Source organism: Neovison vison, chromosome 13 (genome assembly GCF_020171115.1).
Source record: "Neovison vison isolate M4711 chromosome 13, ASM_NN_V1, whole genome shotgun sequence".
NCBI lineage: Eukaryota > Metazoa > Chordata > Mammalia > Carnivora > Mustelidae > Neogale > Neogale vison.
In genome coordinates, this window is record NC_058103.1 from 97,249,481 (window position 1) to 97,276,334 (window position 26,854).

Consider the following 26,854-nt stretch of genomic DNA (forward strand, 5'->3'; position numbering starts at 1 on the left):
TCTATTTCAATTTTCAGGATAAGGCAGGCAAACATGTTGAGTGATCTGCCTCTGCTCATCAGTCATTTAAGGAGCAGGATTCAAGGATAGTCTTTGGGCTAACAATATGCTGAAAAGAATTTCCTAATTAAGTGCCTCATGTAACATTTATTACATCAAACCTTCTTTATTTTAATTTACTCACTCATACTTAAATTTTATTATTCTACCATGAAATCAAATTAAGAGTCTTCCTATAAACAACTTGACAGACCATTAATGGGTATATTACCAAGGCTGTAATGTTAGATTGAGCAAGGCGACTGTTAATGGGAATGTTGGTAACAAGGATACAGTAAGTCACCTGGGCCAGGACTTGGTACAGGTTGATATATTTCCTCTTGTCCATCAGAGAAATCCGGAAAGAAACTATGTATCCCAGACTAGTTTCCATCTAAAGAAACTGACCACAGCCTTTGTTTCCTGAAATGTCTTTGGTTCTGTAAGATGTTCTTAAGTATTTCTAAGTGTTCAATGTCAAATACACCTAAGAAATACTTAATTAAATAAAAATTGAAAAACAATGTAAATAGTAGAACATCTCAGAGTATTTCATTTACAAACGTGAGCTGAGGTGTTCTGAGACAGGAAATAGTCAGTAATATATCCTAACACTAATAATTTAAGCCTAGAACAACCTATTGGTATCTACTACACCAGTCTGTAAAAATCTCCACCCCACCCCTGGGAGTAGAAATGGAATCTTTCTCACATTCTCTGATAACACTATGTTTGGCATCTAAGTTCAATATTTAACAGTCCATGAATGTTGGATATTTATATGTTGGTTCACCATAAATGGTGAATCAATCTAAGAATATTTTGCCTGACCATGGCCAGTCATGAAAATTGTCTCAGAGTGACAATGTACATTTTCACAAATCTTACCCGAGATTTTTGGTAATTTTGTTCAGCAGCTCTGGTTTCTGCTTTTTAACCACGTCCATGACAGCATTATACACATCACATATCTTTACACCTAATGACAAGACAGAGAGAAAACGTATCTTTCAAGGAAAAAAAAAAGGTTTGATTTGGTTTGGTTTATCAACAGTTTTTCTCCTGTCCCCTAAAGCCAAGTTTCTCAAAGTGTGAACTAAGAATTTCAGCTGTGGCGTGCCTGAGTGGCTCAGTAGCTCTTAATTTTGGCTCAGGTCATGGGAATCAAGCCCTATATGGGGCTCCGTGCTCAGAGTGGAGTCTGCTTGTCTCTCTCACTCCTCACCTGCCCCTCCCTACATGTGCTTATGCGTGCTCTCTCTCTCAAATAAAAAAAATTTTTTTAAAGATTTGAGAGAGTGTGTGCATGTATGTGCATGAGCAGAAGGGAGAGAGAATCTCAGGCAGACTCTGCACTGAACATGGAGCCCAACCTGGGCTTATGACCCAAGATCAAGACCTGAGCTGAAACCAAGAGTTGCACGCTTAACTGACTATACCACTCAGGTGCCCCTAAATAAAAACCTTAAAAAAAAAAAAAAAGACAGCTGCAGGAATGGTAGGGATTAGAAATTTGCATTTTTAAAAACAATTCACCTAGTCATTATTATACTATTTGAGAATCACTGACTCAGGAGAACTATGGGATGCTAGATAGTCTCAGTGAAATAATTTAAGAGTAGATAAATGGCACGATATAAAATACACATTTTGAAAAACAGGACTACTGAAGGGGTAAATTACTATTAGAAGAACTCTGGCCTTAATTTTTCACTATTTAGGATATGAACAGACATTTCAAGCCAGAACAGTCTAGATATGGTAGCCTCAAAGGGGTCTTTATCTTCACCAAGCTACATGTGACTATGATTTCCAAAAGGATTTCTCAAGATTGACTTGAGATCATGAGGAAGAGCGTCTAGAAGAGATGAGGTGGGCTTACAAAGTAGCTTAAAGGTGGAACACATAAAGTCCCAGTTAGCTAACTGAAGTACGGAATTTCAAGACAAAAGAGGTGTGGTGTCAAGCACTTTGCTGCCTTTTGAGGTCGACAATTGCTTGCTTAGCAGAGCTGCTATTAGTTCTGAGACTATGATCCCTGTATCCATTTGATGTAGAATTAGCAATATACATTCTGTTGCAGAGGTATTATTTCTCAAAACCTTCTAAAGGAAAGTAATAAGGCCAAGGTATTTTAAGAGGATCTGGACACAAAGGCCCAACCAGTCACAGAAGTTTTTTGTAAACACCAATTAACACCAATGTAACTACTCATGCCTAAAAGGAGACTTAAGAATGGAATGGTAGCATGGTTCAAGGTTGGTAAAATCTGATTCTATTTTTAGTACAAGAGCCTCAGGGACAGAAATGCACATAAACACTAGAAACACTTTTGTTACATCATTTCCAAACCTTCTTTTCTAAGGCACCTCACCATGTCTTAATTCCTTTAGCAGTTCCTCTTGAAGTTGGAGCAAAAAATTGTAATTTTCTTGAACTTCCTGAGAAGGGTCAACCATCAAAGTGCGAACAAGGTTGGAGCAGTAAGATTTGAAGCGAATACCCATGGCACAAGTGATGGCCCCAAAATGCATGTGATTCTTGTCACTAGAGACCAAAGGAAGAAAGCATTTCATTATGAAAACTAACCAAGTCCTTAGTATTCCTGCCATACAACACCTGTAATCACTACCTTTTCCTGCTATATCCCAAAGATGAAGCAAGAAGGACCTAAACTTTTTTTTTAAAAAATAAACAAAGCAGGTTATAGAGGAGTAAAATTGGTGACCAAAATGCAGGATAAAAATTCAGAGAGTATGTGAGTTATGGTATCCTAAAGAGACAAAGAATATACCAAAATCTACCATCACAGTTTAACAGTACAGGGGTAAGGCATCACTTATCCACCAGCCACAATGAAATGTAGTATTCATTATGAATTAGTCCCTTCGGCCTGACCAGGAAAAACAGCATTCCCTACAGTATTTTTAAAAATTAGAAGAATTACATTATGGCATATCTAATAAGATCCTAATGGTTTTTCTCAACATGCTTTGCATTTTTTCTTGGTATTTTTAATCATCTGGAAAAGCAAAATCAAAGCTCAAGTAAGAAATGAGTACCAATGTGAAATAAAATAGAAGTAAGGACGGACGCCTGGCTGGCTCAGTCTGTGGAGTGTGTGACTCTTAAAATCTCCCGATTTTGAGTTTGAACCCCACACTGGGTACAGAGATTACTTAAAAATAAAACCTTAAAAAAGAAAAAAAAAACGCAGAGAATAATGTAGAAGGCAGACTAATGGTTATTCTGTCTCTTTCCACTTTTCTGAATTCCAGAATGAGTCCAAGAAAAAAAACGGGCTAGAAGTTGAAATACTCTGGTTGTAATATTTTGAAGTTCTCACACTTACCTCACCACACTGAACTTGAGATTATAGTTGCCACCACTTTGAATGATAGGAGGGTAACACATTTCCACCGTAGAAGGGTCTGCCCCAGCTAGGTATTTTTTCTCTTCAATGGCCTTTTCCACAGATTCAGCCAGTTTGCTGTGTCGAACTTTCTGTAAGAATGCCCAGAAATAAAACAGTATTTAAAACAGTCATCAAACAATGGCTAACAGTTTTGGGTTTGTGGATATTATTGTCTGAAGACAACATATATCCTGGTATCACTCAGGATGCTGAAAAAGTCTTATGAAATGGTTTACGTGTGAGATAACACAGTGGTATGCCTGCAAAGCTGATTTTGACACAGTATGTGAAATTCACAGCCATACGAAGAATTCTCAAATAAAATAATGAATAACCTCAAGAAGCTATAGTGTAGGTTTACCGTTACTTTGAAAGAAAGCTGGCAGGGCGCCTAGGTGGCTCAGTTGAGTGTTCAACTCTTGGTTTCAGCTCAGGTCAGATCTCCAGTTGAGACTGAGCCCTGCAAAAAGGCTTCCCGCTCAGCGGAGAGACTGCTTGGGATTCCCTCTCTCTTCCTCTGCCCCCCCCCACTGCATGCACAGGTGCACGTGAACGGTCACTCTCACTCAAATAAAGAGATCTGAAAGGAAGGAAGGAAGGAGAGAGAGAGGAGAGGTAGAGAAAGGACAGGAGAGAAGAGAAAGAGGGGCACCTGAGTGGCTCAGGCGTTAAGTGCCTGCCTTTGGCTCAGGTCATGATCCCAGGGTCCTGGAATTGAGCCTGCTCCTCCCTCTCCCACTCCCTCTGCTTGTGTTCCCTCTCTCACTGTTTCTGTCAAATAAATAAATAAAATCTTAAAAAAAAAAAAAAAAAGGAAAGAAAAGAGCTGGCACAATTACACACCACCAATTTATGTACCAAAGGCCTAATTTCAAAGGCAGCTGAACATGCACCAAAAAACACTGCACAGTAGGGACTTACTTCTCCTTCATGAAAACCGTAAAGACTTGCCCCTCTCCATTTACCTCATCTGCATCAACTATTTCCATGACTCGTTCCTTGAAGAATTTGTTGAAGACCTCAGAGGTGATGCTAGCTGCTTTCTTCATTAGGTTGAGCTCCCCATCCTCCTTTACAGCAATGGTATAGGCCACAACTGCACTGATATCTATCTGCAAAGTGTAAGAGTTTCTAACATGTAAATAGAGAATTGCTAAAGAAACGCATCTCTCCCAATTTGAGTATCATCAGTGAAGATATCTGGTTATTTAGCAAATATTATTTATTCATAATTTATTCAAAAATCACTTATTCATCAGTAGTTTACAAAATACTGAAATACTCTTTTTCTGGACTGAATAAACATTTAAAATAGCTCTTTACCAGGTCACAGTGTGTACTCTAATAGGTACTACATTAATGAATCATTTAAATGTAAATGTAAATGCTCCTCTCTAAAGGATTTTATAAAGGCTGAAGAAGGAAAATAGGCAGGACAACAGGGAGGAAAAAAATATATTTTCTGGATAAGAGATTTTCCTGTTTCTCTCTGAAAAAGCTGAACTATCTTCCCAATGTCTCACTCCTGACTGAAAAGTCAAATTGGCTTACTGCTCAGCCAAACAGAATGAAAAATAGAAATGTGAAGGAATACAGTTTTCCCAAAACAAATACTTTGTACTAATGTTATGAAAGCCTGTCACACTTTTGGTCTTCCCAATTCCCAATTTGCTTGTTTCCGGGAGTATTCTTACTTTGTCAAAGCCCTCTTTGTTGAGGCAGTCATTCCAGTTCTTCATGAACTCTCCAGGGAATTTGTCTTTGCTGAACACTCCAATCTTCTTGCCATTCTTGCTTTCTTTAATGGCTTCAATCATTTTGTCAAAGCTGCTCTTATTGCTCTCATTCTATCAGTGCCACAAAGAAAAAAAGGAGTTAATTAGTTTTAGAATTAGATATCTATGTTCTACTAGTAATAGGCAGAGACAAATATCTGGAACCACAGAAAGAATAAATTCTCTTCTCATGCCCCATCTACTTCCTTAGGACAGACTATAACACACTAAAAGTTAACACAAAATTTCTTTGGATATTTTTACATACTGAAGTGCCAGGTAAGTTGATAAGACTGTTCTTTTTCTGGGCGCCCGAGTGGCTCAGTTGGTTAGGAGAGTGCCTTCGTCTCAGGTCCTGATCCTGAAGTCCCAGGATAAAGTCCTGCATTATATTCCCTGCTCTGCAGGAAGTCTGCTTCTCCCTCTGCCTGTTCCTCCCCGCTATCGTGCATGTGCTCTCTCTCTCTCCCCCTCTCTCTCTCAAATAAAATCTAAAAAAAGACTATTCTTTTTCTTCATGAATAGCTAAAACACAAGATGAACAATATTCTGAGAAAAAATGCCAGACAGGAAGTATGACAAAAAAGATCACATGTGGGGCACCTGGGTGGCACAACTGGTTAAGCATCTGTCCCTTGGTTTTGGCTCAGGTAATACTCTGGGTCATGAGATTGAGTTGGGCGTCAGGCTCTGCACTCAGCTCAGAGTCTGCTTAAGACTCTCTCTCACGCTCCCTCTGCCCCTCCCCTACCACAGCACACGCACACATGGGTGCCTGTATGCATGCTTACATGCTCTCTCAGACAGACCTTAAAAAAAATAAATCACATGTGATAAAAACTGAAAAGGAGGTATATCTCAGTTTCCTTAAGGATTATTTAAAGTTATTTAATCTACGGGCACCCAGCTGGCTGAGTCAGTACAGCACGTGACAATCTCGAGGCTGTGAGTTCGAGCCCCACACTGGAGGCAGTGATTACTTAAAAAGATGTTACTTATTTTAATGAAAGTACTAAGATGAAAACAAAAGTGATAACTTAAAAAAAAGTTACTTATTCTAATGAAGGTACTAAGGTGAAAACAAGCTAACAGTGTCCTCGAGAAAGGACAGATAACATGAGTGTTCAACAGACTCTCACAGCCCTGCATGTTTTGCTGCAGAGCTGACAAGGTTACTGAACCTTTTTTTCTCCTAACAAACACAACAAAGATGCGACAGAATTTTGTAATTACAACCACAGTCAGCTAAAATCTTCCTCTGTGTTCTTTTAAATTCCTAGAGGGCATTTCTGTTCATCACTTTTAAACATTCTTTCACATTTATGACACATCCTTTATTGGTTCTGACCTTTTCCCGTATCAGCAGTGTGATGGCAGGGGCTCCATTAGCATTCTCATTGCCCTTAGTGTTGGCAATCTGTTTTAAAAACTCCACTTTCTTCTTGCTGGCCATAAAGATGATTTTGTCATCACAGAAAACCATGATGGTATCAGTTAGTTCATAACCAAAGAGCCATGTCTACAGGAAAAGATAACATGTGATTAACAGTATTTATAGGTTAAAAAAAATTAATGTACTTATTCAGAAACATTTATAAAATAAGGTATCTGGAATTAGCTTCAAAATAACGTAGAGATGTGGATACAAATGAAACTGGCCAAGAGCTGGCAATTTATTGGAAAATGGGTACGTGGGAGTCCAATATATTATTTTATCGACTTTGATGTTTGAAATAGTCCATAATAAAGACCATCAGTGCATTTGGATAATTTGTGTTTATAGGAACTATACTGTGGTTTAGTAGGACAGAAATGCATAAAAGAAGGGACAAAGTAGCAAATCAGGGAACTGCACATTCTAACTCCCCCAAAGACTGCTAGTTACCTACCAATTATTCATTTCTTCTCCTCAGAAAGACAGGATTGTCAGCTGGGCACAAGACTGCAAGAAGACTATTTCCCATCCTTTCTTGCAGCTAAGTATGGCCATTAAGTTCTGGCCAATACGTTTTAAGTAGGAGTATTCTATGGGACTTCAAGCAAGTCTCTTTATAAAGGGAACGAGGTCTCCATTTTTTTCCCTTTCTGCATTCTTTCTCTTAGCAAATTTTAAACCATGGTATGGACTCTGTGTATTGCAGAGTAAAGACCGGAAAAACCTTGAGTCCCTGAAGACTAATGAAAAGAGAAAGAACTGGGCTGCCTGGGAGGCTCAGTCAGTTAGGTGTCTGACTTCAGCTAAAATCACGATCTCAGGGTCCTCAGATCTAGCCATGTGTCCAGCTCCACTCTCAGTGTGGAATATGCCTCTTCCACTCTCTCTCTGCCTCTCTCCCCACTCATGCTCCCTCCTTCTCTCTCTGTGAAATAAAATCTTTAAAAAAATAAAAGAGAAAGAACTGTTTTTGCTTAATTCAGTCAGATTTTTTTTTGTTAAATCCCAATTTAAAGACTTCTTTCTTTATGTTCCATGCACTCTCCAGTATGCTTTTATGTTCCTTTTTAAAAGTATAGTTGTTTCTTTTTATTTAAGAATGTGTTTTTTGGGGCGCCTGGGTGGCTCAGTGGGCTAAGCCACTGCCTTCGGCTCAGGTCATGATCTCAGGGTCCTGGGATCGAGTCCCGCATCAGGCTCTCTGCTCAGCGGGGAGCCTGCTTCCCTCTATCTCTCTCTCTCTGCCTGCCGCTCCGTCTACTTGTGATCTCTCTCTGTCAAATAAATAAATAAAATCTTTAAAAAAAGAAAAAAAGAATGTGTTTTTTGGGCGCCTGGGTGGCTCAGTGGGTTAAGCTGCTGCCTTCGGCTCAGGTCATGATCTCAGGGTCCTGGGATCGAGTCCCGCGTCAGGCTCTCTGCTCAGCAGGGAGCCTGCTTCCTCCTCTTTCTCCCTCTACCTGCCTCTCTGCCTACTTGTGATCTCTCTCTGTCAAATAAATAAATAAAATCTTTAAAAAAAAAAAAAAAAAAAAGAATGTTTTTTGTTTTTTTTGGTCCACTCAGTACTGAGTACTTGTGACTTGGGATTGAGGAATTAAACTTTTAATGTGGCTAGTGACCACCGCACTGAACAGTGCTGTCAATGATTCAGGGACTCTCAGGGCTAAGACTGCCATAAATCCCTTACCTGTAAGGCAGTTGATTTGGCATAAACAATTTCTTCATCAACACCCACTGATACAACAATGGCATCAACGTTGGCATATTCATCTTCTCCTTTCTGGAAAGCAGAGTAAGTAATTTGGTCATTTTCTTTCTATCCTTGTAAAACTGGAATACAGACCTCAAGTATTTACTCAACAGAAATGCCAACTTTAAGGTACATGTCCGCTTGGCAGTCATTAGTTACTCTATTAAATAGTTTTATTGAAATAGAATTCATACACAATACAATTCATCCATTTAAAGTGTGCTGTTCAATGGTTTTAGTGTACTCAGAGTTACGAAACCATCACAATCTAATTTTAGAACATTTTCATCTCCCCAAAAAGAAACCCACGAGCAATATATTATACATCTCCTCCCAGACAACCATTAATCTAATCTGTTTCCACAGATTTGTCCATCCTGGACATTTCATATGCATAGGCTTTGTGTCTGGCTTCTTTCACTTGACATGCTGTCAGGGTTCACCCATGTTGTAGCAGGTGACAGTACTTTGTCCTTTCTGTCACTGAGTAACAAACTACCCTATGGATCTACCACACAGTATCTATTCATCAACTGCTGGACATCTGGGCTGTTGCCCTTTTTTAGCTATTATGAATAATGGTGCTATCAACACTCATGTACTTCTGTGTAGACATACCTGAGTATGTATCTAGGTGAAGAACTGCTAGGTCATATGTTTAATTCTATGTTTAACTTTTTGAGGTTAACAGTTTAACCAGACTATTTTCCAAAGTGTACCACTTTATATTCTCAACAGCAATCTATCAGGGTTCCAAATTCTCCGTATTATGACCAACATTTGTTGACTTTTTTAATCAGAGCCATCCATTGGGTGCGAAGTAGTAACTCACTGTAGTTTTTATTTGCATTTCCCTGACAACTAATGATGCTGAGCATTTTTTCATATGATTAGACCATTTGCCTACCTTTAAGTGTCTATTCAGATTCTTTGCCCATTCTATAAATGAATTACTGCTTTATCATTAACTTGTAAGAGTTCCTTTTATACCCAGACATAAGTTTCTTGTCAGACAGGACTTGCAAAATTTTCCCATTCAGGGGGTTCTTTAAACTTTCAGAATGCTGGTGTCCTTAGAAACACAAACATTTTTAATTTTGAAGGAGTCCAAATTATTTTCTTGTGCTTTTTCATCTCATACCTAAGAAGGCTTTGTCTAATGCGAGGACAATCCAAAGATTTACCTGTATTTCCGTAATAGTTTTACAGTTTTAGCTCTGATATTTAGATCTCATGGTTAATTTTGAGTTAAATTTTTTGAATGGTGTGGGGAAGGGGCCTAAGTTCATTTTTTTGCATAGGGATATCCAGTTTGAAAAGACTGTTCTTTCCCCCATTGATCTGTCCCAATCGAAAACCAAATTATGTATTCTGAAAAAGCAAATGATACTGGGGCATGCAGGTGGCTCAGTCAGTTGAAAGTCTTCGTTTTGGCTCAGGTCAAGATCCCAGGGTCAGGAAATCAAGGAAACCAAGGAAATCAAGTCCTAAGTTGGGCCCCCATACTCAGCAAGGAGTCTGCTTGAGGTTCTCTTTCTCCTTCTACTGCCCCACTTGATACACTCTCTTTCTCTTTAATACATACATAAATCTAAAAAAAAAAAAAATCAAGTGATACAAATGTGGATATTTGTTTCTGGATTCTCAATTCTATTCCATGATCTATGTGCCTATTCTTACACTAATAGCATGTTATTTTGATTACTGCAGCTTTGTAACCAGTTTTGAAATTGAGAAGTGTGAATTCTCCAACCATTAGCTACTCTTCAATAGCTCTACAAGACTGAAACACTGGTAATAATGGGCTAGAAGGTCAAATCTCTAACTTCCCCTATAAAGTCAAGAGAGACATCTACTAAGACTCTTCACACGTCAAGGCTTCTGGTTGCCAGTAAGAATCCAAATATAATGCCAATTGAGGTTTCTGTTCAATTTCTCTACCATAACAAAATACTTAAGACAAAGAAATTACCACAGAGAAATTGTAGGCATTCCCTCACTGATTCTCAGTGAGAAGGTATTTTCCTTCAGGTTGGTAAAGTTTTATCATTAGTTCTCATTGATGATGCAAAAGCAATGGTAGTTAACCTACTGCCTTAGCATGAATCAAGGCAGTGGAACCAAAATAATTATTCACTACTGCACACTCATGGAAAGGGGGGGAAGGGCAGTTTCTCTAAGAATGTCCTTGATGCAACAATAATGATTAATAGTAAGAAATCCCAACCCTTGAGCATGTCTTTCCAATATTGTGTAAAGAAATGGGAAATACACACAAAACACTTCTATCTGTAAACTGAAGTACAATGGTTGTCTTAAGGAAAATTTTACAATTATCTGAATAACAAGTTGAGGGAGCCATTTAAGCAGACATGGGTATCCAGCATACATTTTCTTGAAAATTAATGAAGTGAGCCTGCTGTTCCAAGGAACATAAATGATGTCTTATGTAGTCAATGATAAATATTTTAGTTTTCAAGCAAAAATTAGAATTCTGAAACAGTTGACTTGCCACTGTGAACTTAGCTTCCCTACTTAAAACTTTCCTGGTAAAATTAGTGGTGATATTAACAAACATGATTCTTTGATACCATATAATGAAATGTGTAACATTTAGAAGATCTGCACAACTGAGAGAACCAATGCATGATGTCACAAAGTCATCCATGGCGGGGAGGGTGGCTCAGTGGGTTGAGCCTCTGCCTTCAGGCTCAGGTCATGCTCTCTGGGTCCTGGGATCAAGCCCCACATTGGGATCTCTGCTCGGCTCTCTGCTCAGTGGGGAGCCTGCTATCCCCTCTCTCTGCCTGCCTCTCTGCCTACCTGTGATCTCTGTCAGATAAATAATTGAAATCTTAAAAAAAAAAAGTCATCCATGGGTAAAGGATTAAAGGTACAATAACCTGAGTATAAAAAGTGTTAATGTTGTGGTTTCAAATTTTAAATTACAATTAATTTTTGAAAGATTACCACTTCTCAAGTTTTAATGTAGTAACAAAGTATATTCATAATTACCTAAAAAGATTATTAAAATATCCCCCCCTTCGAGCTTCACATATGTATGAGGCCAGATTTTCTCTCTATACTTGATGCAACCAATACAAAGAAAGGATTTTTGGGGTAATGAATAATTTAAGAATCTAAGGGTTCTGCTATCAGAGTCTGAGAACCACTATGCTATATGATTCCTGTGCCATAGCACATTAACACTACTCTTTGCCTTAAACATTCTCTCTTCTCAATTTTGCTACGTATGCACCAATTCTTCAATAAATATAGATTTTTGTGGCAAAAATATTACCACTACCTTGATAATCTCCCAAAATTAGCAACAGGCACTTGCCTATATTTAATGCTTATGGCTTCTAGATACAGATGTAAACCCCTCTCCAGTATCTGTCTGCAAAAAATAACACTGAAATTAGTCAAAAGTCTATTGTATTTTTTTACTTGAAGTCTTGGTCTAGTCAAAATTTTTCTACAAAGAAAAAGTTATTAACATGTATAAAAATTGAAAATACACAGTAATACATTTCTTAAAAGTATATAAAGAATGTAATCATGTAACTTAATCACTAACAGTATGAGTAAATCATCCAAAGGGATCTCAATAAAACTGAAAATAGGGAGAGAAAAAGGGCCCACATATTCAGCTTTTTCAAGTAGATGCAGAAACAAACTCAACCATCCCCAGGATTTCAATCCAAATAAAATGCCTAGTTTTCCACTGCCAGTTACAAAGGTGAGAGGACGAATCCTAATTTCTCTTGAAACCCTGCTGCTCTGACCATTTCATCAAAGCTCTTGATTGATTCTTCACAAAACCAGTGAGCTCTAACCCAGGAAAGAAATGTAGTAACAGGAGATTTTAGATATTTAAAGATAAAGAATTCAGAGAAAAATTTTCTCAAAATGTGAAACAATGAAAAGGATTATAATAAAACCAAGTATCTTAGCAAAATCTGGGATACAGTTTCATATTTCAAACCTTATGAGTACAAATGCTTTAATATAGATCACATCTGAAAATAGTCTTCTGAAACTATGGGAGACTTTAAGTTATTTGCTTATAAAACGTGCGTCAGTTACCTGAAGTAATATAACACATACTATTGTAAAATATTTATATATATATAATATGTTTCCAGATTAAATTATGTCTGAAGGGGTGCTTGGGCAGCTCAGTTGGTTAAGCATCTGCCTTTGGCTCAGGTCATGATGCCAGGGTCCTGGGATGGAGCCCGGGAGCCTGCTTCTTCTCCCTCCGCTGCTTGTGCTCTCTTGCTCTGTCAAATAAATAAAATCTTAAAAAAAAAAAAAATTACGCCTGGAATATTAGAGTGGAGTGGGGTAGCTGAAAAAAGGAAAAAGAAGAAAAATGCTACAAGGCTAACAGTCCTATGTCCAACTCCAACTGCCAGCCTGGCTACTGGAGGAAGCTGGCTCTTAACCCTGTGCTGCTCCGAAATGGTCCCAGATTCCTACCTGATCTCTTCTGCTTGGGCTGATCTTCAGAACTCAGACTTGAGCCCTTGTCGAATCTGGACTTGTGATCCCTGTGCTCCCCTTTCTAGATGAACCATCTTGCACAGATTCTCAACATCCACCAAACACTTTCTGTCTCCAAATTCTGCCACCTTCCAGTCTGTTTGGTACACTTGACAGCCAAGCCTTGCTGAAATGAGTGTTTCAGGTGGGAATAATAGTATTTACTGAGCAGCCACTTTTTTTATGTGACTTGCATTTATTTATTACCTGTAACCCTCACAATAAAACCTGACATGTAGCAGGCATGACCATATTCAAAATCCCAATCAACACCTAGCACACTTAAAACTCCCACACAAATATACTAGCAGTCCTCACACTCATGATGATTTAGACTTTTTTAAAAAGTGCGGAAAACCTAATTAAAATATACATATTAAAGGTAAAATAAATAGTTTTTATTAGCACACATTTATAGAGTATCAGATAGAGTTATACTTTTCCTACCATCTCTATCTCTTTCAGTTAACTAATCAGATGAGGATTTCATTAGGATCCTAAAGATAAAATTGAATCCCTCTGGAAGGTTTCTGATTTTTATCTATAAAGAGACACACGGTCATTTGACAAACTTCTCAGGTAAGATGTTAGTACTGGTGACTTCTTAAATTTAACAAATTTCTTCAGCAACTGCAAGCAATAGGTATCAAGGTCGGCCTACTATATTTAGAGATACACTAATGCCTATGGTAAGGGCTCACTCTGAAAACACACTGCCTGGGTTTGAATACCTGATTCCACCACTTACTGTGACCTAACCTCTCTATGTTCCACTCTCCTCAATCATAAATATTGCTGTCAGAATTAAATGAGCTAATATAAATATAAATTGTTATATTTATATATAAATATTTGTTTATATGTTTAATATATAAATATTAAAAACAAAATACAAAGTGCTTTGAACAGTGCTTAGGTCACAGCTGCTACTATGTATCTGTCATCATTATTATACAAATAATAGACCAAATATAGACCAAAAAGGCTATTCGTTAAAAATTTTACTGCATACCACACCACTACAGTTACTGGTGTCAAAAATTAGCTGTCAACTGCATTAGTACAGCAGCAGAACAGACTTTCTGAAAGTGTGTACAACTCATATAGGAGATGATTTTAAGTGATCACAGATGTGGCTTTAAGTATTCAATTACCTAGCAAAAAAAAGTTACCTATTTTTCTCTTTAAATCTACTTGATCATATCAAGACCCTACCTGTTTAAGAAGATAATTACAAATGACGCATCTGTATAGTGTTAATATCCAAAATGTATAAAGAACTTACTCAACTCAACACACAAAACAAATAATCTGATTAAAAAAGGACAGATGAACCAACATTCTTCTAAACACATACAGATGGCCAACAGACACATGAAAAGATGTTCCACATCACTGATCATAAGGGAAATGCAAACCAAAACTACAATGAGCTATCATCTCACACTTGTCATAATGACTAAAATCAAAATTACAAGAGACAACCAGTGTTGGCAGATGTGGAGAAAAAGGAACACTGCTGGTGGGAATGCAAACTGGTGCAGCCACTGTGGAAAACAGTATGGAGTTCCTCAAAAAGTTTAAAAATAGAACTATACCCTATGATTCAGTAATTGTGCCACTGGGTGTCTACCTCCTCCCCAAAATACAAAAACACTTATTTGAAAGAATATATGCACCCCTATGTTTACTGCATTATACAGAATAACCAAATTATGGAAGCAGCCCAAGTGTCCATCAATAGATGAATGGATAAAGAAGATGCGGTGTGTGTGTGTATGTGTGTGTGTGTGTGTGTATGCACACAATAGAATATTATTCAGCTGTTTAAAAAAAAAGAATGAAATCTTGCCATTTGCAATGACATGGAGAGAGCCAGAGAGTATAATGCTAAGTGAAATAAGTCAAGAGAAAGACAAATACCACATGATTTCACTGGTATGTGGAATGTGAGAAACAAAACAAGCAAACAAAGGAAAAAGACAAATCCAGATATAGACTTAAAAAAAAAAACAAACCTCTAAGATTTTATTTATTCATTTGAGAGACAGAATGAGAGAGAGAGAGAGAACACAAGAGGGAGGAAGGTCAGAAGTAGAAACAGACTCCCCACTGAGCAGGAAGCCGGACGCAGGACTCAATTCCAGGACTCCAGGATCATGACCTGAGCTGAAGGCAGCTGCCCAATCAACTGAGCCTCCCAGGAGCCCCAGACTCTTTTATTGTTTTTTAAGATTTTATATATTTACTTGACAGAGAGAAAGTGAGAAAGCACAAGCAAGGGGAGTGGGAGAGGGAGAAGCAGAGAAGGGAACCAAGACTCTGAGATCACGACTTGAGCCAAAGGCAGCTGCTTAACCGACTAAGCCACCCAGGCTCCCCTAGACTCTCTCTCTCTTTTTTTTTTTTTTAAAGATTTTATTTATTTGTCAGAGAGAGAGAGCACAGGCAGACAGAGTGGCAGGCAGAGGGAGAAGCAAGCTCACCGCTGAGCAAGGAGCCCGATGTGGGACTCCATCCCAGGCCAATGGGATCATGACCTGAGCCGAAGGCAGCTGCCTAACCAACTGAGCCACCCAGGCATCCCTCCCCTAGACTCTTAACTATAGAGAACAAACTGACAGTTACCAGAGGGGAGGTGGCTGGGGGATGGGTAAAATAGTTGATGAGGATGAAGAGTGCACTTACTTTGAAGAGCAGAGTTAACATAGAGAAGAACTGAGTCACTGTATTATACATCTGAAACTAATATAATAACTGTATGTTAACTACACTGGAATTAAAATTAAAAATTTAAAAAATAAAATTTTCTTTAAAAAGATTATATTTTTAATGCTAGTCCTTAACACCTGCTACAATTTAGTAACGCTATTGCTCTTACATTATCTTTATTTTTTAACATCTACTTTTTATTTTTGGAAAGTGACAGTATTTTCAATCATAGTGATGGAAAGTATCCTTTTTGAATACATTTAGGTTTAAAGAGATCAACAGTTTTTTGGAAGATGAAAAGAGGACAAAGAGTGGGAACTGACTAAGCAGAACTGTGGTAATGACACCCCAAGAATGCCTGACAAGCATTCTCACTGGTAAGTTATCAGTAGATACGCATATCTCAAAGAGCCCCAGTGAGCTCAGAACTTAGGAGGCACCAAGGATCAGGGAAAGGGAACAGGGTACATTGTACTTGGATGAGTTCAGGACTACAGAAAGTCTGGTCAGTAAGCTTAACAAAAGGACAATACCCTAATCTACTTAACCTCCACCCAGGATTCCTGGAAGTCCTGAGACAACACCTAATGCCTCTGCAAAAATGGGCTCAAAAAGTCTACAGACTTGGGGCGCCTGGGTATCAAGTGGATTAAAGCCTCTGCCTTTGGCTCAGATCATGGTCCCAAGGTCCTGGGATCGAGCCCCGCGTCGGGCTCTCTACTCAGTGGGGAGCCTGCTTCCTCCTCCTCTCTCTCTCTCTCTCCTCCTGCCTCTCCCCCTACTTGAGATCTCTACCAAATAAATAAATAAAATCTTTGGGGGAAAAAGAAAAGGTCTACAGACTCAAATATTAGGTCCAGGAGAAGGCAAGTACTAATTTTTAGAGAATTAAATGAAAGTCTGTATTTTGAATGACCGTAATTGGGAACAAATGTCCCAAAGAAAAGAATTGAGAGGATTTTTCTTTATACATCCTCACTGAATTCAGAGAGAACACTTCAGATACTGACATTTGGGAGTTCTCCATGGAATAAGCAAGCCTATTCACGCTACAGTCACCCCTAACTAGTTGAGAGGCCCCATTCATACAGAGCTGCCAACAGTTTGTTATGATCTTTTTTTTTTTTTTTTTTGGTAAGATCTTATTTACATACTTGTCACACAGACAGAAAGCACTTGCATGCGCAGGAGGAGCAGCAGGCAATGGGAAAGGGAGAAGCAGGCTCCCCACTGGGCAGTGAGCTCAGATGTGGGGTTCAATCACTGCAGGATCATGACCTGAGCCAAAGGCAGATGCTTAACAACTCAGCCACCCAGGCGCCCCAGTTATAGTCTTATTCTTAATACAGATGAGTAGCCAAGCCTTATTTTGGTTTCTGTGAAGTCTCCAACACATAAGAGAGAAAGCAAGGAAACTCAGAGGAAACAGAGAGGACAGAGGACAGAAGATAAAAATTAAAACACCTCCTATAAAATAAATAAATACAGCACATCCATGAAACAACAACAATAACAACAAAAAAAAAGAGGACATGAAAGAACTCCTAGAAATTAAAAATAGCTGAAAAAATTGTTAAAAATTCAACAGAAAGTGGGAAAATAAAGTTAAGAAATAATACTTCAAATGGAAGACAAAGAAATAGGAAATTAAACCGAAAAATAATGAACAAACTCAAGCCAAGAGACCTAAACCTCCAGAATGGGAATTCCAGGGGAAAGAATGAGACCACTGAGGAAATGGAGCAAAGAAAGTAACCGACAATGAACAATTCTACCATTGAAGGGCACTGAGTCCTGGCCCCCTACTTCCCAACTCAATGCAAGGAGGGAGGGGGGAAAAAAAGACTCCTACCAAAGCAGTGACATTTCAAAACCCAAGGGATGAAGAGATGATTCTAAATGTTTCAGAGAGAACAGGCCATATACATTGGAACAGGAAAGAGACCCATCTGCCTTCTGAAAAACAATACTGAAAAAAGTCTGAAGACTGACAAACAATAGCTTCAAAATTCTGAGCTGAATTCTGAGATTATCAACCTTGAATTTTATTCTCACTGAGCTATATTCCTAATCAAAAGTGAAGACAGTAAAACTTTTTAAGACACACAACAGCTCAGGAAACATATATTCTCTATATCCTTTCTCAAGAAGCTCTTAGAGGAAATACTTTAACAAAGAAAAAACAAATCAAAATAAGGGTTGTAAGACATAGTGGACCCAACATTGGAAAATCCCAAGTTCAATGGGCCTGGAGTACAACCTGCACAGACAGAACAATATGATGTAAGGCTGCAGGAGGGGAATGGTGTTGGTGGTTAAAAAAACACAGAATTAGGGACACCTGGGTGGCTCAGTGGGTTAGGCCTCTGCTTTTGGCTTAGGTCATGATCTCAGAGTCATGGGATTGAGCCCCACATCGGGCTCTCTGCTCAGTGGGGAGGCTGCTTCCCCTTCTCTCTCTCTGCCTACTTGTGATCTGTCAAATAAATAAATAAAATCTTTAAAAAAAAGAAAAACCACAGAATTAATAAAACACCTGACAAGTGTGAGAATTTTAAAACAAAAAATAGGCAACATTATGAAAGAACTGCAGGAAAAATTGGGGCTAGGGATATTTAAAAAAGGAGAAAAAGTTTAGCAATCATTAGCATCAGGAAAAATGAAAAACTGTAGAGAAAAGGAGATTATACTCTATTAACTTCATCTACATGAGCATAAAAATGTAAATGGATTACTGATTTTTTAAAAATTTTTTAAAAGATTTTATTTATTTATCTGACAAAGAGAGAGAGAGATCACACGTAGGCAGAGAGGCAGGCAGAGAGAGAGGGGGAAGCAGGCTCCCTGCTGAGTAGAGAGCCCAATGTGGGGCTTGATCCCAGGACCGAGACCAGACCTGGGCCGAAAGCAGAGGCTTATCCCACTGAGCCACCCAGGTGCCCACTGATTTTGTTTTTTTAAGATTTTATTTATTTGACACAGAGAGAGGGAGATCACAAGTAGGCAGAGAGGCAGGCAGAGAGAGAGGGGGAAGACAGGCTCTATGCAGGGTTCGATCCCAGGACCCTGAAATCCTAATCTGAGCTGAAGGCAGAGGCTTAACCCACTAAGCCACCCAGGCGCCCCCTGACTACTGATTTTAATAAAAGTTGTGAAAAAAACTTATCAAGGGGGTGGATATGTGATAAAGCAAGTATAATAAAATGTTAATTGTTAACCTAGGTGGTGGGTACACAGGTGTTCACTATAAAATTCTTTCACTTTTCTGTATGTTGGAAGTTTTTCATATCCATGTGTGAGGAAGAGATTTAGAAAGTACTAAGAAAGAAGTTAGACTAAGTGTGATGGATACAGGGATAAAAAATGAAAATAAGAAAGTGGGTAGCCAGAGTAGACTATAAAAGTTGAGCATGCAAGAATAAATGAATCCCAACCTGCCTAGGCATTTACTTCCATTTAGCCCTTCTCTTCCTGAAGTCGAGAGACCAGTGCATTGCTTAAACCTGTCTCTACCTCAGGATAATAAAAGAGCCATGAAGAATGGAGATGGGTGGAAGTAACCCATTACCTTTGCCCAAAGTAGTCTGGGTACTGCCTGTATTTTAAAGAAACTTCCTCAGCCACAGACAGTAACTGCCTAGCTTTGGAGAGCAATCCAGAACATGAAACTTGTCCATGACAAAAACAGCTGAGTCAGAAACCGGTAACTGAGAGAAGGACTGACACTACAGCATACAGTTTTCTCCACGGGCACAAACTTTTTAGGGTAAGAGCCACCCACCATTTCAATTCTGACCGGTGGCATACAGACACATGAATGAATGCACTGGATCAGCATTCCTTTTCAAAACAGCTGCAAATTCTGACAGTTCACAGAATTCTTTTGGGATAAAAGACAAATGACTAAAGCCGAGGTTTACTCATAGCAAGATGCACCAAGAGGTAGGTCTCAAATGGGTATGCCTGGATATTGCTTCCACTGGTTCTCAAAAAGCTGGAACTTGGGGTATCTGGGTGGCTCAGTCAGTTAGGCATCTGCTCAGGTCATGATCCTGGGGTGCTGGGATGGAGCCCCATCTCTCAGCGGAGAGTCTGCTTCTCCCTCTCTCTCTACCCCTCCCCGTGCTTGTGCTGTCAAACTAAAAAAAAAAAAAAAAGAAAAGAAAAAAAAGAAAAAAGAAATCTTAAAAAAAAAAGCCAAAAAACCTGAAACTGCAGAACGGTGACTAACCTCCTTCACCTCATACCCCATGCAGTACTAATCATAATACCTGGTTAAAAATGATGACAATGCTGAGAAGGCTGAGAGCCCTGAGTAAGGACCAGTTAAGAGGCCAGAGAAGCCCATAGCACACTCTCATGACCTACTACTACTACCTGGAGTTTTCTAACAGAATGGACAGGTGCACCACAAACCCTTTCTGCTTGCAGCAGTTCTAATTTAACAAATAAGAGGCAGGACTGGACCAGACTCAAACATCCAGGTATAGTCATAAGACAGTAATAATTTCTGGTCACTGCAGAAATCCCGATTGTTTGTTTGTTTTTTTTAACTTTATTTGTCAGAGAGAGAGAGGGAGAGAGAGACAGTGCGAGCAAGCACAGGCAGACAGAGCAGCAGGCAGAGACAGAGGGAGAAGCAGGCTTCCTGCCAAGCTAGGAGCCCGATGTGGGACTCGATCCCAGGACACTGGGATCATATGACCTGAGCCAAAGGCAGCTGCTTAACCAACTGAGCCACCCAGGCATCCCGAGATCTCCTGATTTTTGACTGAGCCTTTTTTCTCATCTCTCGAATGACACTATTTCTCGTTGATGTTTTAAAATTTCTATTCAAACAGAAGTATGTGATGCTACAACTACTTTTAGGACATAAGTTATAAAAATTGTTAATTAAGAAGTAGTATCTTACTGGGACGCCTAGGTGGCTCATTCAGTTAAGTGTCTGACTTTATTTTGGCTCGGGTCATCATCTCAAGGTTGTGAGACTAAGCCAGGAGACAGGCTCTGCCCAGGGCATGGAGTCTGAGATTCTGTCTCTCCCTCTCCCCTCACTCATGCCCATGTGCCCTCACTCAAATACATAAAATCTTTAAAAAAAAAAAAAAAAAAAAAAGGTAAAGTACTTTCAATAGCCTCACAATATGTATCTAACCCAATCTGCAGATAAGTGAGATAGAGTCACATTAACTCCTGTTCTTACTTAAAAAACAAAACAAGGCTAATTTTTTGGTTTTCTTCTGCCCTGTGAGGCTGAAGAGAGTTGGAGCTACCACACAACCACACAGTTCTGAAAACCTTATGCTTGAAGGTATCTAAAACTAAAAAGTAGATATGGCACCCAACTAATTCTCTAGTTTGTGAATTTTTGTCATAATGGATAGTTCTTTGAAGATGGGTATAACAATGCAAAGCTTGGAACTTATACAGCTAACTTCAAGTTATTCCCTTATCTCAACGCTAGTTTTCTATTAAAAAAGGAGAAAGTGTAAAAAATAACTGTATTATGCACCTATATATTCCACTTTCTGCTACAGCACAAAGAATAAGCAAACAGAATTTACCTCATACCCTAGACAACCATGATCTATACTTATGCAGATCAGAACAGAAGTACTGTAACCTGGAAAAGCTGTGCATGCAGAAAGAAATTCTACAGGTGGGCTCTGGGCATAGTTATTAAAATTTACAGTTTCAAGAAAGCAGAAGGTTTCCTCAAATAATATTTCATAATAATTAGCCACAAATTTTCCATTTTATATGGATCTTGCTCATAACTCAAACACCATTATCATCTAACATACCTCTTCAAATGATTTAAGTAGGAGGGCCTAGATAAATTTTAATGATTTTTGAGAAACAAAAAATTAGGGCCAATAATTTAACTTCCCTGAATTTAAAGACTTTTATATTTTATATTAATTTTGCTAAACTGTCTTCAGCCCTCAAGTGTTTCCTAGTCTCATGTTTTGTATTTATCTATCATGTAAGGGAACTCTGAGCTCTAAATTAATCTCGGCTTTTGTGAATGGTCTAGAGAAGATGAAGAATAACTTGTTAACTGAATCACCATAAGTAGAAACAACCTCCACATCAAAGATGCATGATTTCAGGGCCTGGGGGTGGAAGAGAGGGCTTCTGATTAGTGTACATTTGTACTTATTAACCTCTAGAAAATAATGCAGCTTTTAGAAAGAATTTTTCTAACGTGGATTATGTTAAAATGTAAAAATCTAACAGGAAAAAAAATGTAAAAATGGAACAGGGAAAGAAACTGAAATATTCGTTAGAAATTAACCAGTACAAAATTTTTAAAATTAAAACTTATTCTCAGTATTTATCTGTATAAAGTCCTTACTTTTCTTTTTCATAAAATGCAACAAAGAATCAATTTTATTTTCAGTTATCTAATGCATTTATCTTCAAAAGATGAAACAGACACACGAATCTTTAATATGAATGGCAGGGATCTCACCAACTTTAATAGCTTGGTTTTTAGTAGAGAGTCTCTTTGAAATGCAATTTACAATGCTAAAATCAGAACTGATCATTTTTGTCAGAACGTTTTTCAGGTTTTATAAGTCTTTATTAGTTTTAGTTTCCCTGGATGACAGAGTTCAGAGGCCAGATTTAAGCTAGACAGCACAGCCTGCACCACAGGAGGCAATCAAATACATGAATTGATAAACTACTATCGTAAAAATAAATTTTAACCGTGGACGTCTTTCAAGCGGCAAGATTACCCTATCTTTAAAATACTGGATTGCAACAGCTCTTTTTCTCAACACGTGCCCTGGATACTCTACCGAGGAGGAAAACTAACCAGGTTTTAGGCATCACATCGTTTTTGCATTACTAAAGCTTGCAGGTTTTCAGCATTAGGTTTCTGTGCTACCCACGTCACGGCCTAGAACATGAGACGGTTGCGCGTGATTAGTTTTTTTTTTTTTAACTCCAGCACAAGCCCCGCAAATGATAAATACGAAAAGCCCGATTCACATCCTACCAGCCCCTCCATCCACCCTTTTCGAAGAAGGTTGTAATTCTGGCGGGACCTGGGGCGCAGTACTCGGATTCTGGAAGGACAGAGCGAGTGCGTGGGTGTGTATTAACACTGCAGGAGGAGGGCGGCAAGACGTGATCACAGAGTGGGAGGGAAGGATGATGCCTCTTCTGAAGCGGGAAGAGACTGTGAGAGGAGGCTGTTATGCATGACGGGGGCCAGCACGCGGGGAAGATGGTGGTGGCCGCAGGGCAGAGTGTTTGCGGGGGATTCCCTGTTCCGGGGCGGCGCTGGGGGCGGCCTGCGGTGAATGGTCCTGCAGCAACTAAAGGGGCGCGACACTGGACCCGGGAATTCCCGACGGAAAAGGAAAAAAGGGCGCCGAGAAATGGGGTTATTATGGGATGGCAGAGGGGGGCTCCCTAGGGAAAATTACGGGATCTATCTCACCCGCCAATTGCTGTACAGTCTCTTCACTCGCCGGTAATAAGCGTCTTTGTCCAGAGTCACAGCCATAGCCACAGACGCCGCTCCTACTCGGGTTCCGAGAATCACGCGAGGTCCCGGATCCGCCACCAGCTCTCGGCCCCGGAATCCCGCACTCTCCCAGTGACCCGGAAGTATCGACCTCAAAGATGCCCTTTCCGCTTCCGGGTCCCGACAGCGCCTGGGGGATTTTTGTTTTGTTTTTTAAAACCTCTCTCGGGAGGTTAAGGGTTTGAGAGGAAGAAAGACGGTGGGGGAAATCAACAAAATGTGCAACAGAAAATGGGTCTACATTTTCGCGGGGTTTTCTTGTCAACTTAGCAACAGCCGCACGCGAGGAGACGTCGTCACGTGACGCTCCGCCCACCCCCTACTCTCAGCCTTACTGCGGTTTCTAGGAGCTCGGATTTCAGGCCGAGGCGGCGGCTGGGCACGGTGAAGGAGGCGGGAGGCCTGCCTTGCCTGCCCCGCCCCACACAAGCCGCCGCGCGCCGCTGCTAGGGCCCCACCCACCGACAAATGAGTGGGTAGCGGAAAGAGCGGGATCTGACGTGGGACTGGAGTGGGAACTTCGGGTGCATTCCGCTTCTACATGGTAGGGAAGCAAAAGCTGCTGCTGCTCCAGGACTAGAAGGATCTTGGTGGCGAGGACAGAGCGAGCACTAACCAGGGAGGAAAAGTCCACAAAACTATTTGCCTCAGAAAGGGAAATAAAATGCCCAGGCTTCATCTGCGCGCTGGGATGGCAGGGGAGGAGTCTTAGGAAACAAATGGCTTGAAGGGCTTCACACACCCAGACTGCCCGTCACTCCCTTCCCACCCCACCCCCAGCCCCAGCCCCCGTCCAATTCTTGACACCGTTCCTTCCAGTCTCTCCCCTTGTCAAAGTTCATTAACTGATAACATTCTTATGGCTACCCCAAAGTACCGTTATTTCGGTTAATTCCAAACAAAATGTACATGGTTCCTTGAAGAAATTCTTCCTTCTCGTTTCTTCCGAGAACTTGGGAGTTTGAATCTGGAACATTTGCATCCTCTTACACAATTCCCTTGCCTTTAGCAAGCTGGATCGACTACACTTATATATCCTTTAATGGGAGTACAGATGACTTGTCTGTCCTATCCAAGGTAACTGCATTTACAATAATGAGCTTTAGGAAAGTAGTATTGAAATTACCCATTATGAATTCAAAATTAACCTTTATATTGGGTTTTAGCAAATATAGAACAAGGGAAGAGTGGAAAAGGATTAACTTAAATTTATTAATGCCAAGGGGAAGGAAGGTAACAGTTCCTGACCCTCCAGCTGTATCCACAGTTCGGCCAGGAACAGGCTCTGCCAGAGGCTAGGGCCAGCGCTACATAGTCTGTGGTTAATGGAGGGGTTTAGGGAGGGGTGAGCACATCAGCTGCTCTAGTCTCCTTTCCTTCCCCAGAAATGAGGAAGTGGTCATGTATTATTTTAGGAGTTCCCCCTGCCCACCCAATCCTCTCAAATTTGGAAGCAATCAGGTACAAGTTTTTTTCTTCCTTTTCACCTCCTGGAGTCCTGGGTCTCCCCACATCTCCCCTGCCCCTCCCACTTTTCCATAGTCCAAGGGCCAGAGTAATTGAAAATACAGCAGCCACCCAAGCAATGGGGACCATGCTGGGGCTTCAGTCATCAGCATCTTCGCTTGAGTCTGAGTTGGCTGGCATCATAGGATCATCAATGAGTGAGAAGTCCCTTTCTGAGCTATCATAGCCCTGAGATAAATCATCATCATCATCTTCATCCTCATCGTCCTCGTCTTCCTCAGGTTGCAGTGGTGGCAACCTCAAGGCAGTACCAGAGGTGGTAGTGGCTGGTGAAGAAGGGTAGCCAGGGGCTCTCAGGCCTGGATGGTGATGGTGGTGATGGTGGGGGTGGGGGTGGTGGTGGTGGTGATGAAGCATGGTGCTGGAGTCTACATGGGGGGATGATGCTGCACCACCCATCACAAACGGCATAAAAGGCAAAGATGCAGAAGTGGCACTGCTGTGACCCAGGGATGACACAGACTGCAGGCCACTACTGCTGTGTTGGAAGGTATTATGCAGAGAAAGGGCCCCAGTGCCTCCGCCCTGCATCAGGGCCATCATCTTTGAAAGGTCTGGTCGCATTCTGCGGGCCCGCTTCTTGCTGCTGTCTGGTGTAATAGGCCCTGGCAAAACCCGGTTGAACACAGTTTCAGCATGGTGACCCTAGGAGGAAGGAGCAGAAGATAGTAAAAACAAAGAAAGGAAAAAAGCAAACTAGAAGACAATAGAATCCTAGCTTGCAAGTGCTTTTCCACTGAATATCTTTAGGATAAGCAAAGCAAGCATAGTCAACAGGAAGAGGAAATACTGGATTTTACTGCTGGAAACATTCCAGCTAAAGCTAAAATGGAGATTGATACTGACATTTATGTGAACCAGAGTTTTGCTTTTTTCCATGACTACATTGTACCTTTACTCCATCCAGCCATTTCACAGATGCTTACCTTTGTTAACAAGGAGATTGGGCAAGCCAGTGAATGAATCAGTATTTGCACAGTATACTTTACTGATGGCAGGTTGTTCACATGATCTTACCATATGAAGCACAACACAACTATATTGACATTTACAAAACTATTACAGCACAGCAGATTGTGGTAAACTAAAGACAAGTCAGGTTAAGACTTCTTTCTGGATGTCTAGAACAACAAAAAGATTGTGGGTAGCTCCTCACGAAACTTAAGTGTTTTTCACATTGATTAAAAAACAAACATATCTGTTGAATTTTAAGCTTCTAAATGTTCTGTCTGTAAATTTTATTATTTTTATTTTTTAGAAAGAAAGAGAATCCAAGCGGGCAGGGAGGGGCAGGGAGGAGAGAGAATCTCAAGCAGATCCCACACCCAGTGTGAGCCTAACACAGGGCTCAAACTCATGACTCTGAGATCAATACCGGAGCTAAAATCAAGAGTCAGGCATTAACTGGGCTGAGCCACCCACACACCTCTGAATATTCTGGCTGTAAATTCTGACTAAGTATACCGAAGCTGGAACTTACTACTGTAGTGCCTCTGCTTTGCTAGACCTAAGTATAATACTGGGTACCAAGGCATGAAACTCAGACATTTGGTAACCATGTCTCTGGATGCTATTTACCAATCTAAGCTTAATACCTGACATGTGAATATACCTTCTTGATTTGGAAAAAGAAACATCTCAAAACATTGTATTTATACAGACTTTTAAACTATAACAGTAACAGCACCTAAACTCCTGCAGGTACCAATAATAATACACCATTAATTCTGTCTGCATTAAGAATTCCATACTGGGGGGGGCGCCTGGGTGGCTCAGTGGGTTAAACCTCTGCCTTCCGCTCAGGTTGTGATCTCAGGGTCCTGGGATCGAGCCCCGCATCGGGCTCTCTGCTCAGCAGGGAGCCTGCTTCCTCCTCTCTCTCTGCCTGCCTCTCTGCCTACTTGTGATCTCTCTCTGTGTCAAATAAATAAATAAAATCTTGGGAAAAAAAAAAAAAAGAATTCCATACTGGGGTGCCTGGGTGGCACAGTCAGTTAAGTATCCAGCTCTTGGTTTTGGACCAGGTTGTGATCTCAGGATCGTGAGATCGAGCCCTCTAATGGGCGGTGGGCTCAAGAACAGAGTCTGCTTGAGATGCTTTCCCCCTTTA

At 40.2% G+C, this 26,854-nt stretch overlaps 2 protein-coding genes across 6 annotated transcripts in view; both read right to left on the minus strand.

Annotated features, from left to right (window-relative positions):
- The window catches only part of SUPT16H (SPT16 homolog, facilitates chromatin remodeling subunit), a 39,344-nt gene extending 16,037 nt beyond the window's left edge, over positions 1–23,307 (minus strand). Inside the window, exons 1-8 of the mRNA XM_044232072.1 lie at positions 23,131–23,307; positions 8,355–8,447; positions 6,578–6,748; positions 5,149–5,301; positions 4,420–4,566; positions 3,392–3,543; positions 2,414–2,586; positions 928–1,018 (exon numbers count right to left, since the gene is read on the minus strand). Coding sequence (XP_044088007.1) covers positions 928–1,018; positions 2,414–2,586; positions 3,392–3,543; positions 4,420–4,566; positions 5,149–5,301; positions 6,578–6,748; positions 8,355–8,447; positions 23,131–23,196 — 1,046 coding nt within the window. The 5' untranslated portion in view covers positions 23,197–23,307. The remainder of the gene's footprint in view (positions 1–927; positions 1,019–2,413; positions 2,587–3,391; positions 3,544–4,419; positions 4,567–5,148; positions 5,302–6,577; positions 6,749–8,354; positions 8,448–23,130) is intronic.
- Positions 23,308–24,409: 1,102 nt separating this feature from the next.
- CHD8 (chromodomain helicase DNA binding protein 8) overlaps positions 24,410–26,854 on the minus strand; it is a 62,914-nt gene continuing 60,469 nt past the window's right edge. For all 5 annotated transcript variants that reach the window (XM_044231283.1, XM_044231281.1, XM_044231279.1 and 2 more), the window contains exon 38: positions 24,410–25,389. In XM_044231283.1, the coding sequence (XP_044087218.1) occupies positions 24,823–25,389 (567 nt within the window). In that variant the 3' untranslated portion in view covers positions 24,410–24,822. The remainder of the gene's footprint in view (positions 25,390–26,854) is intronic.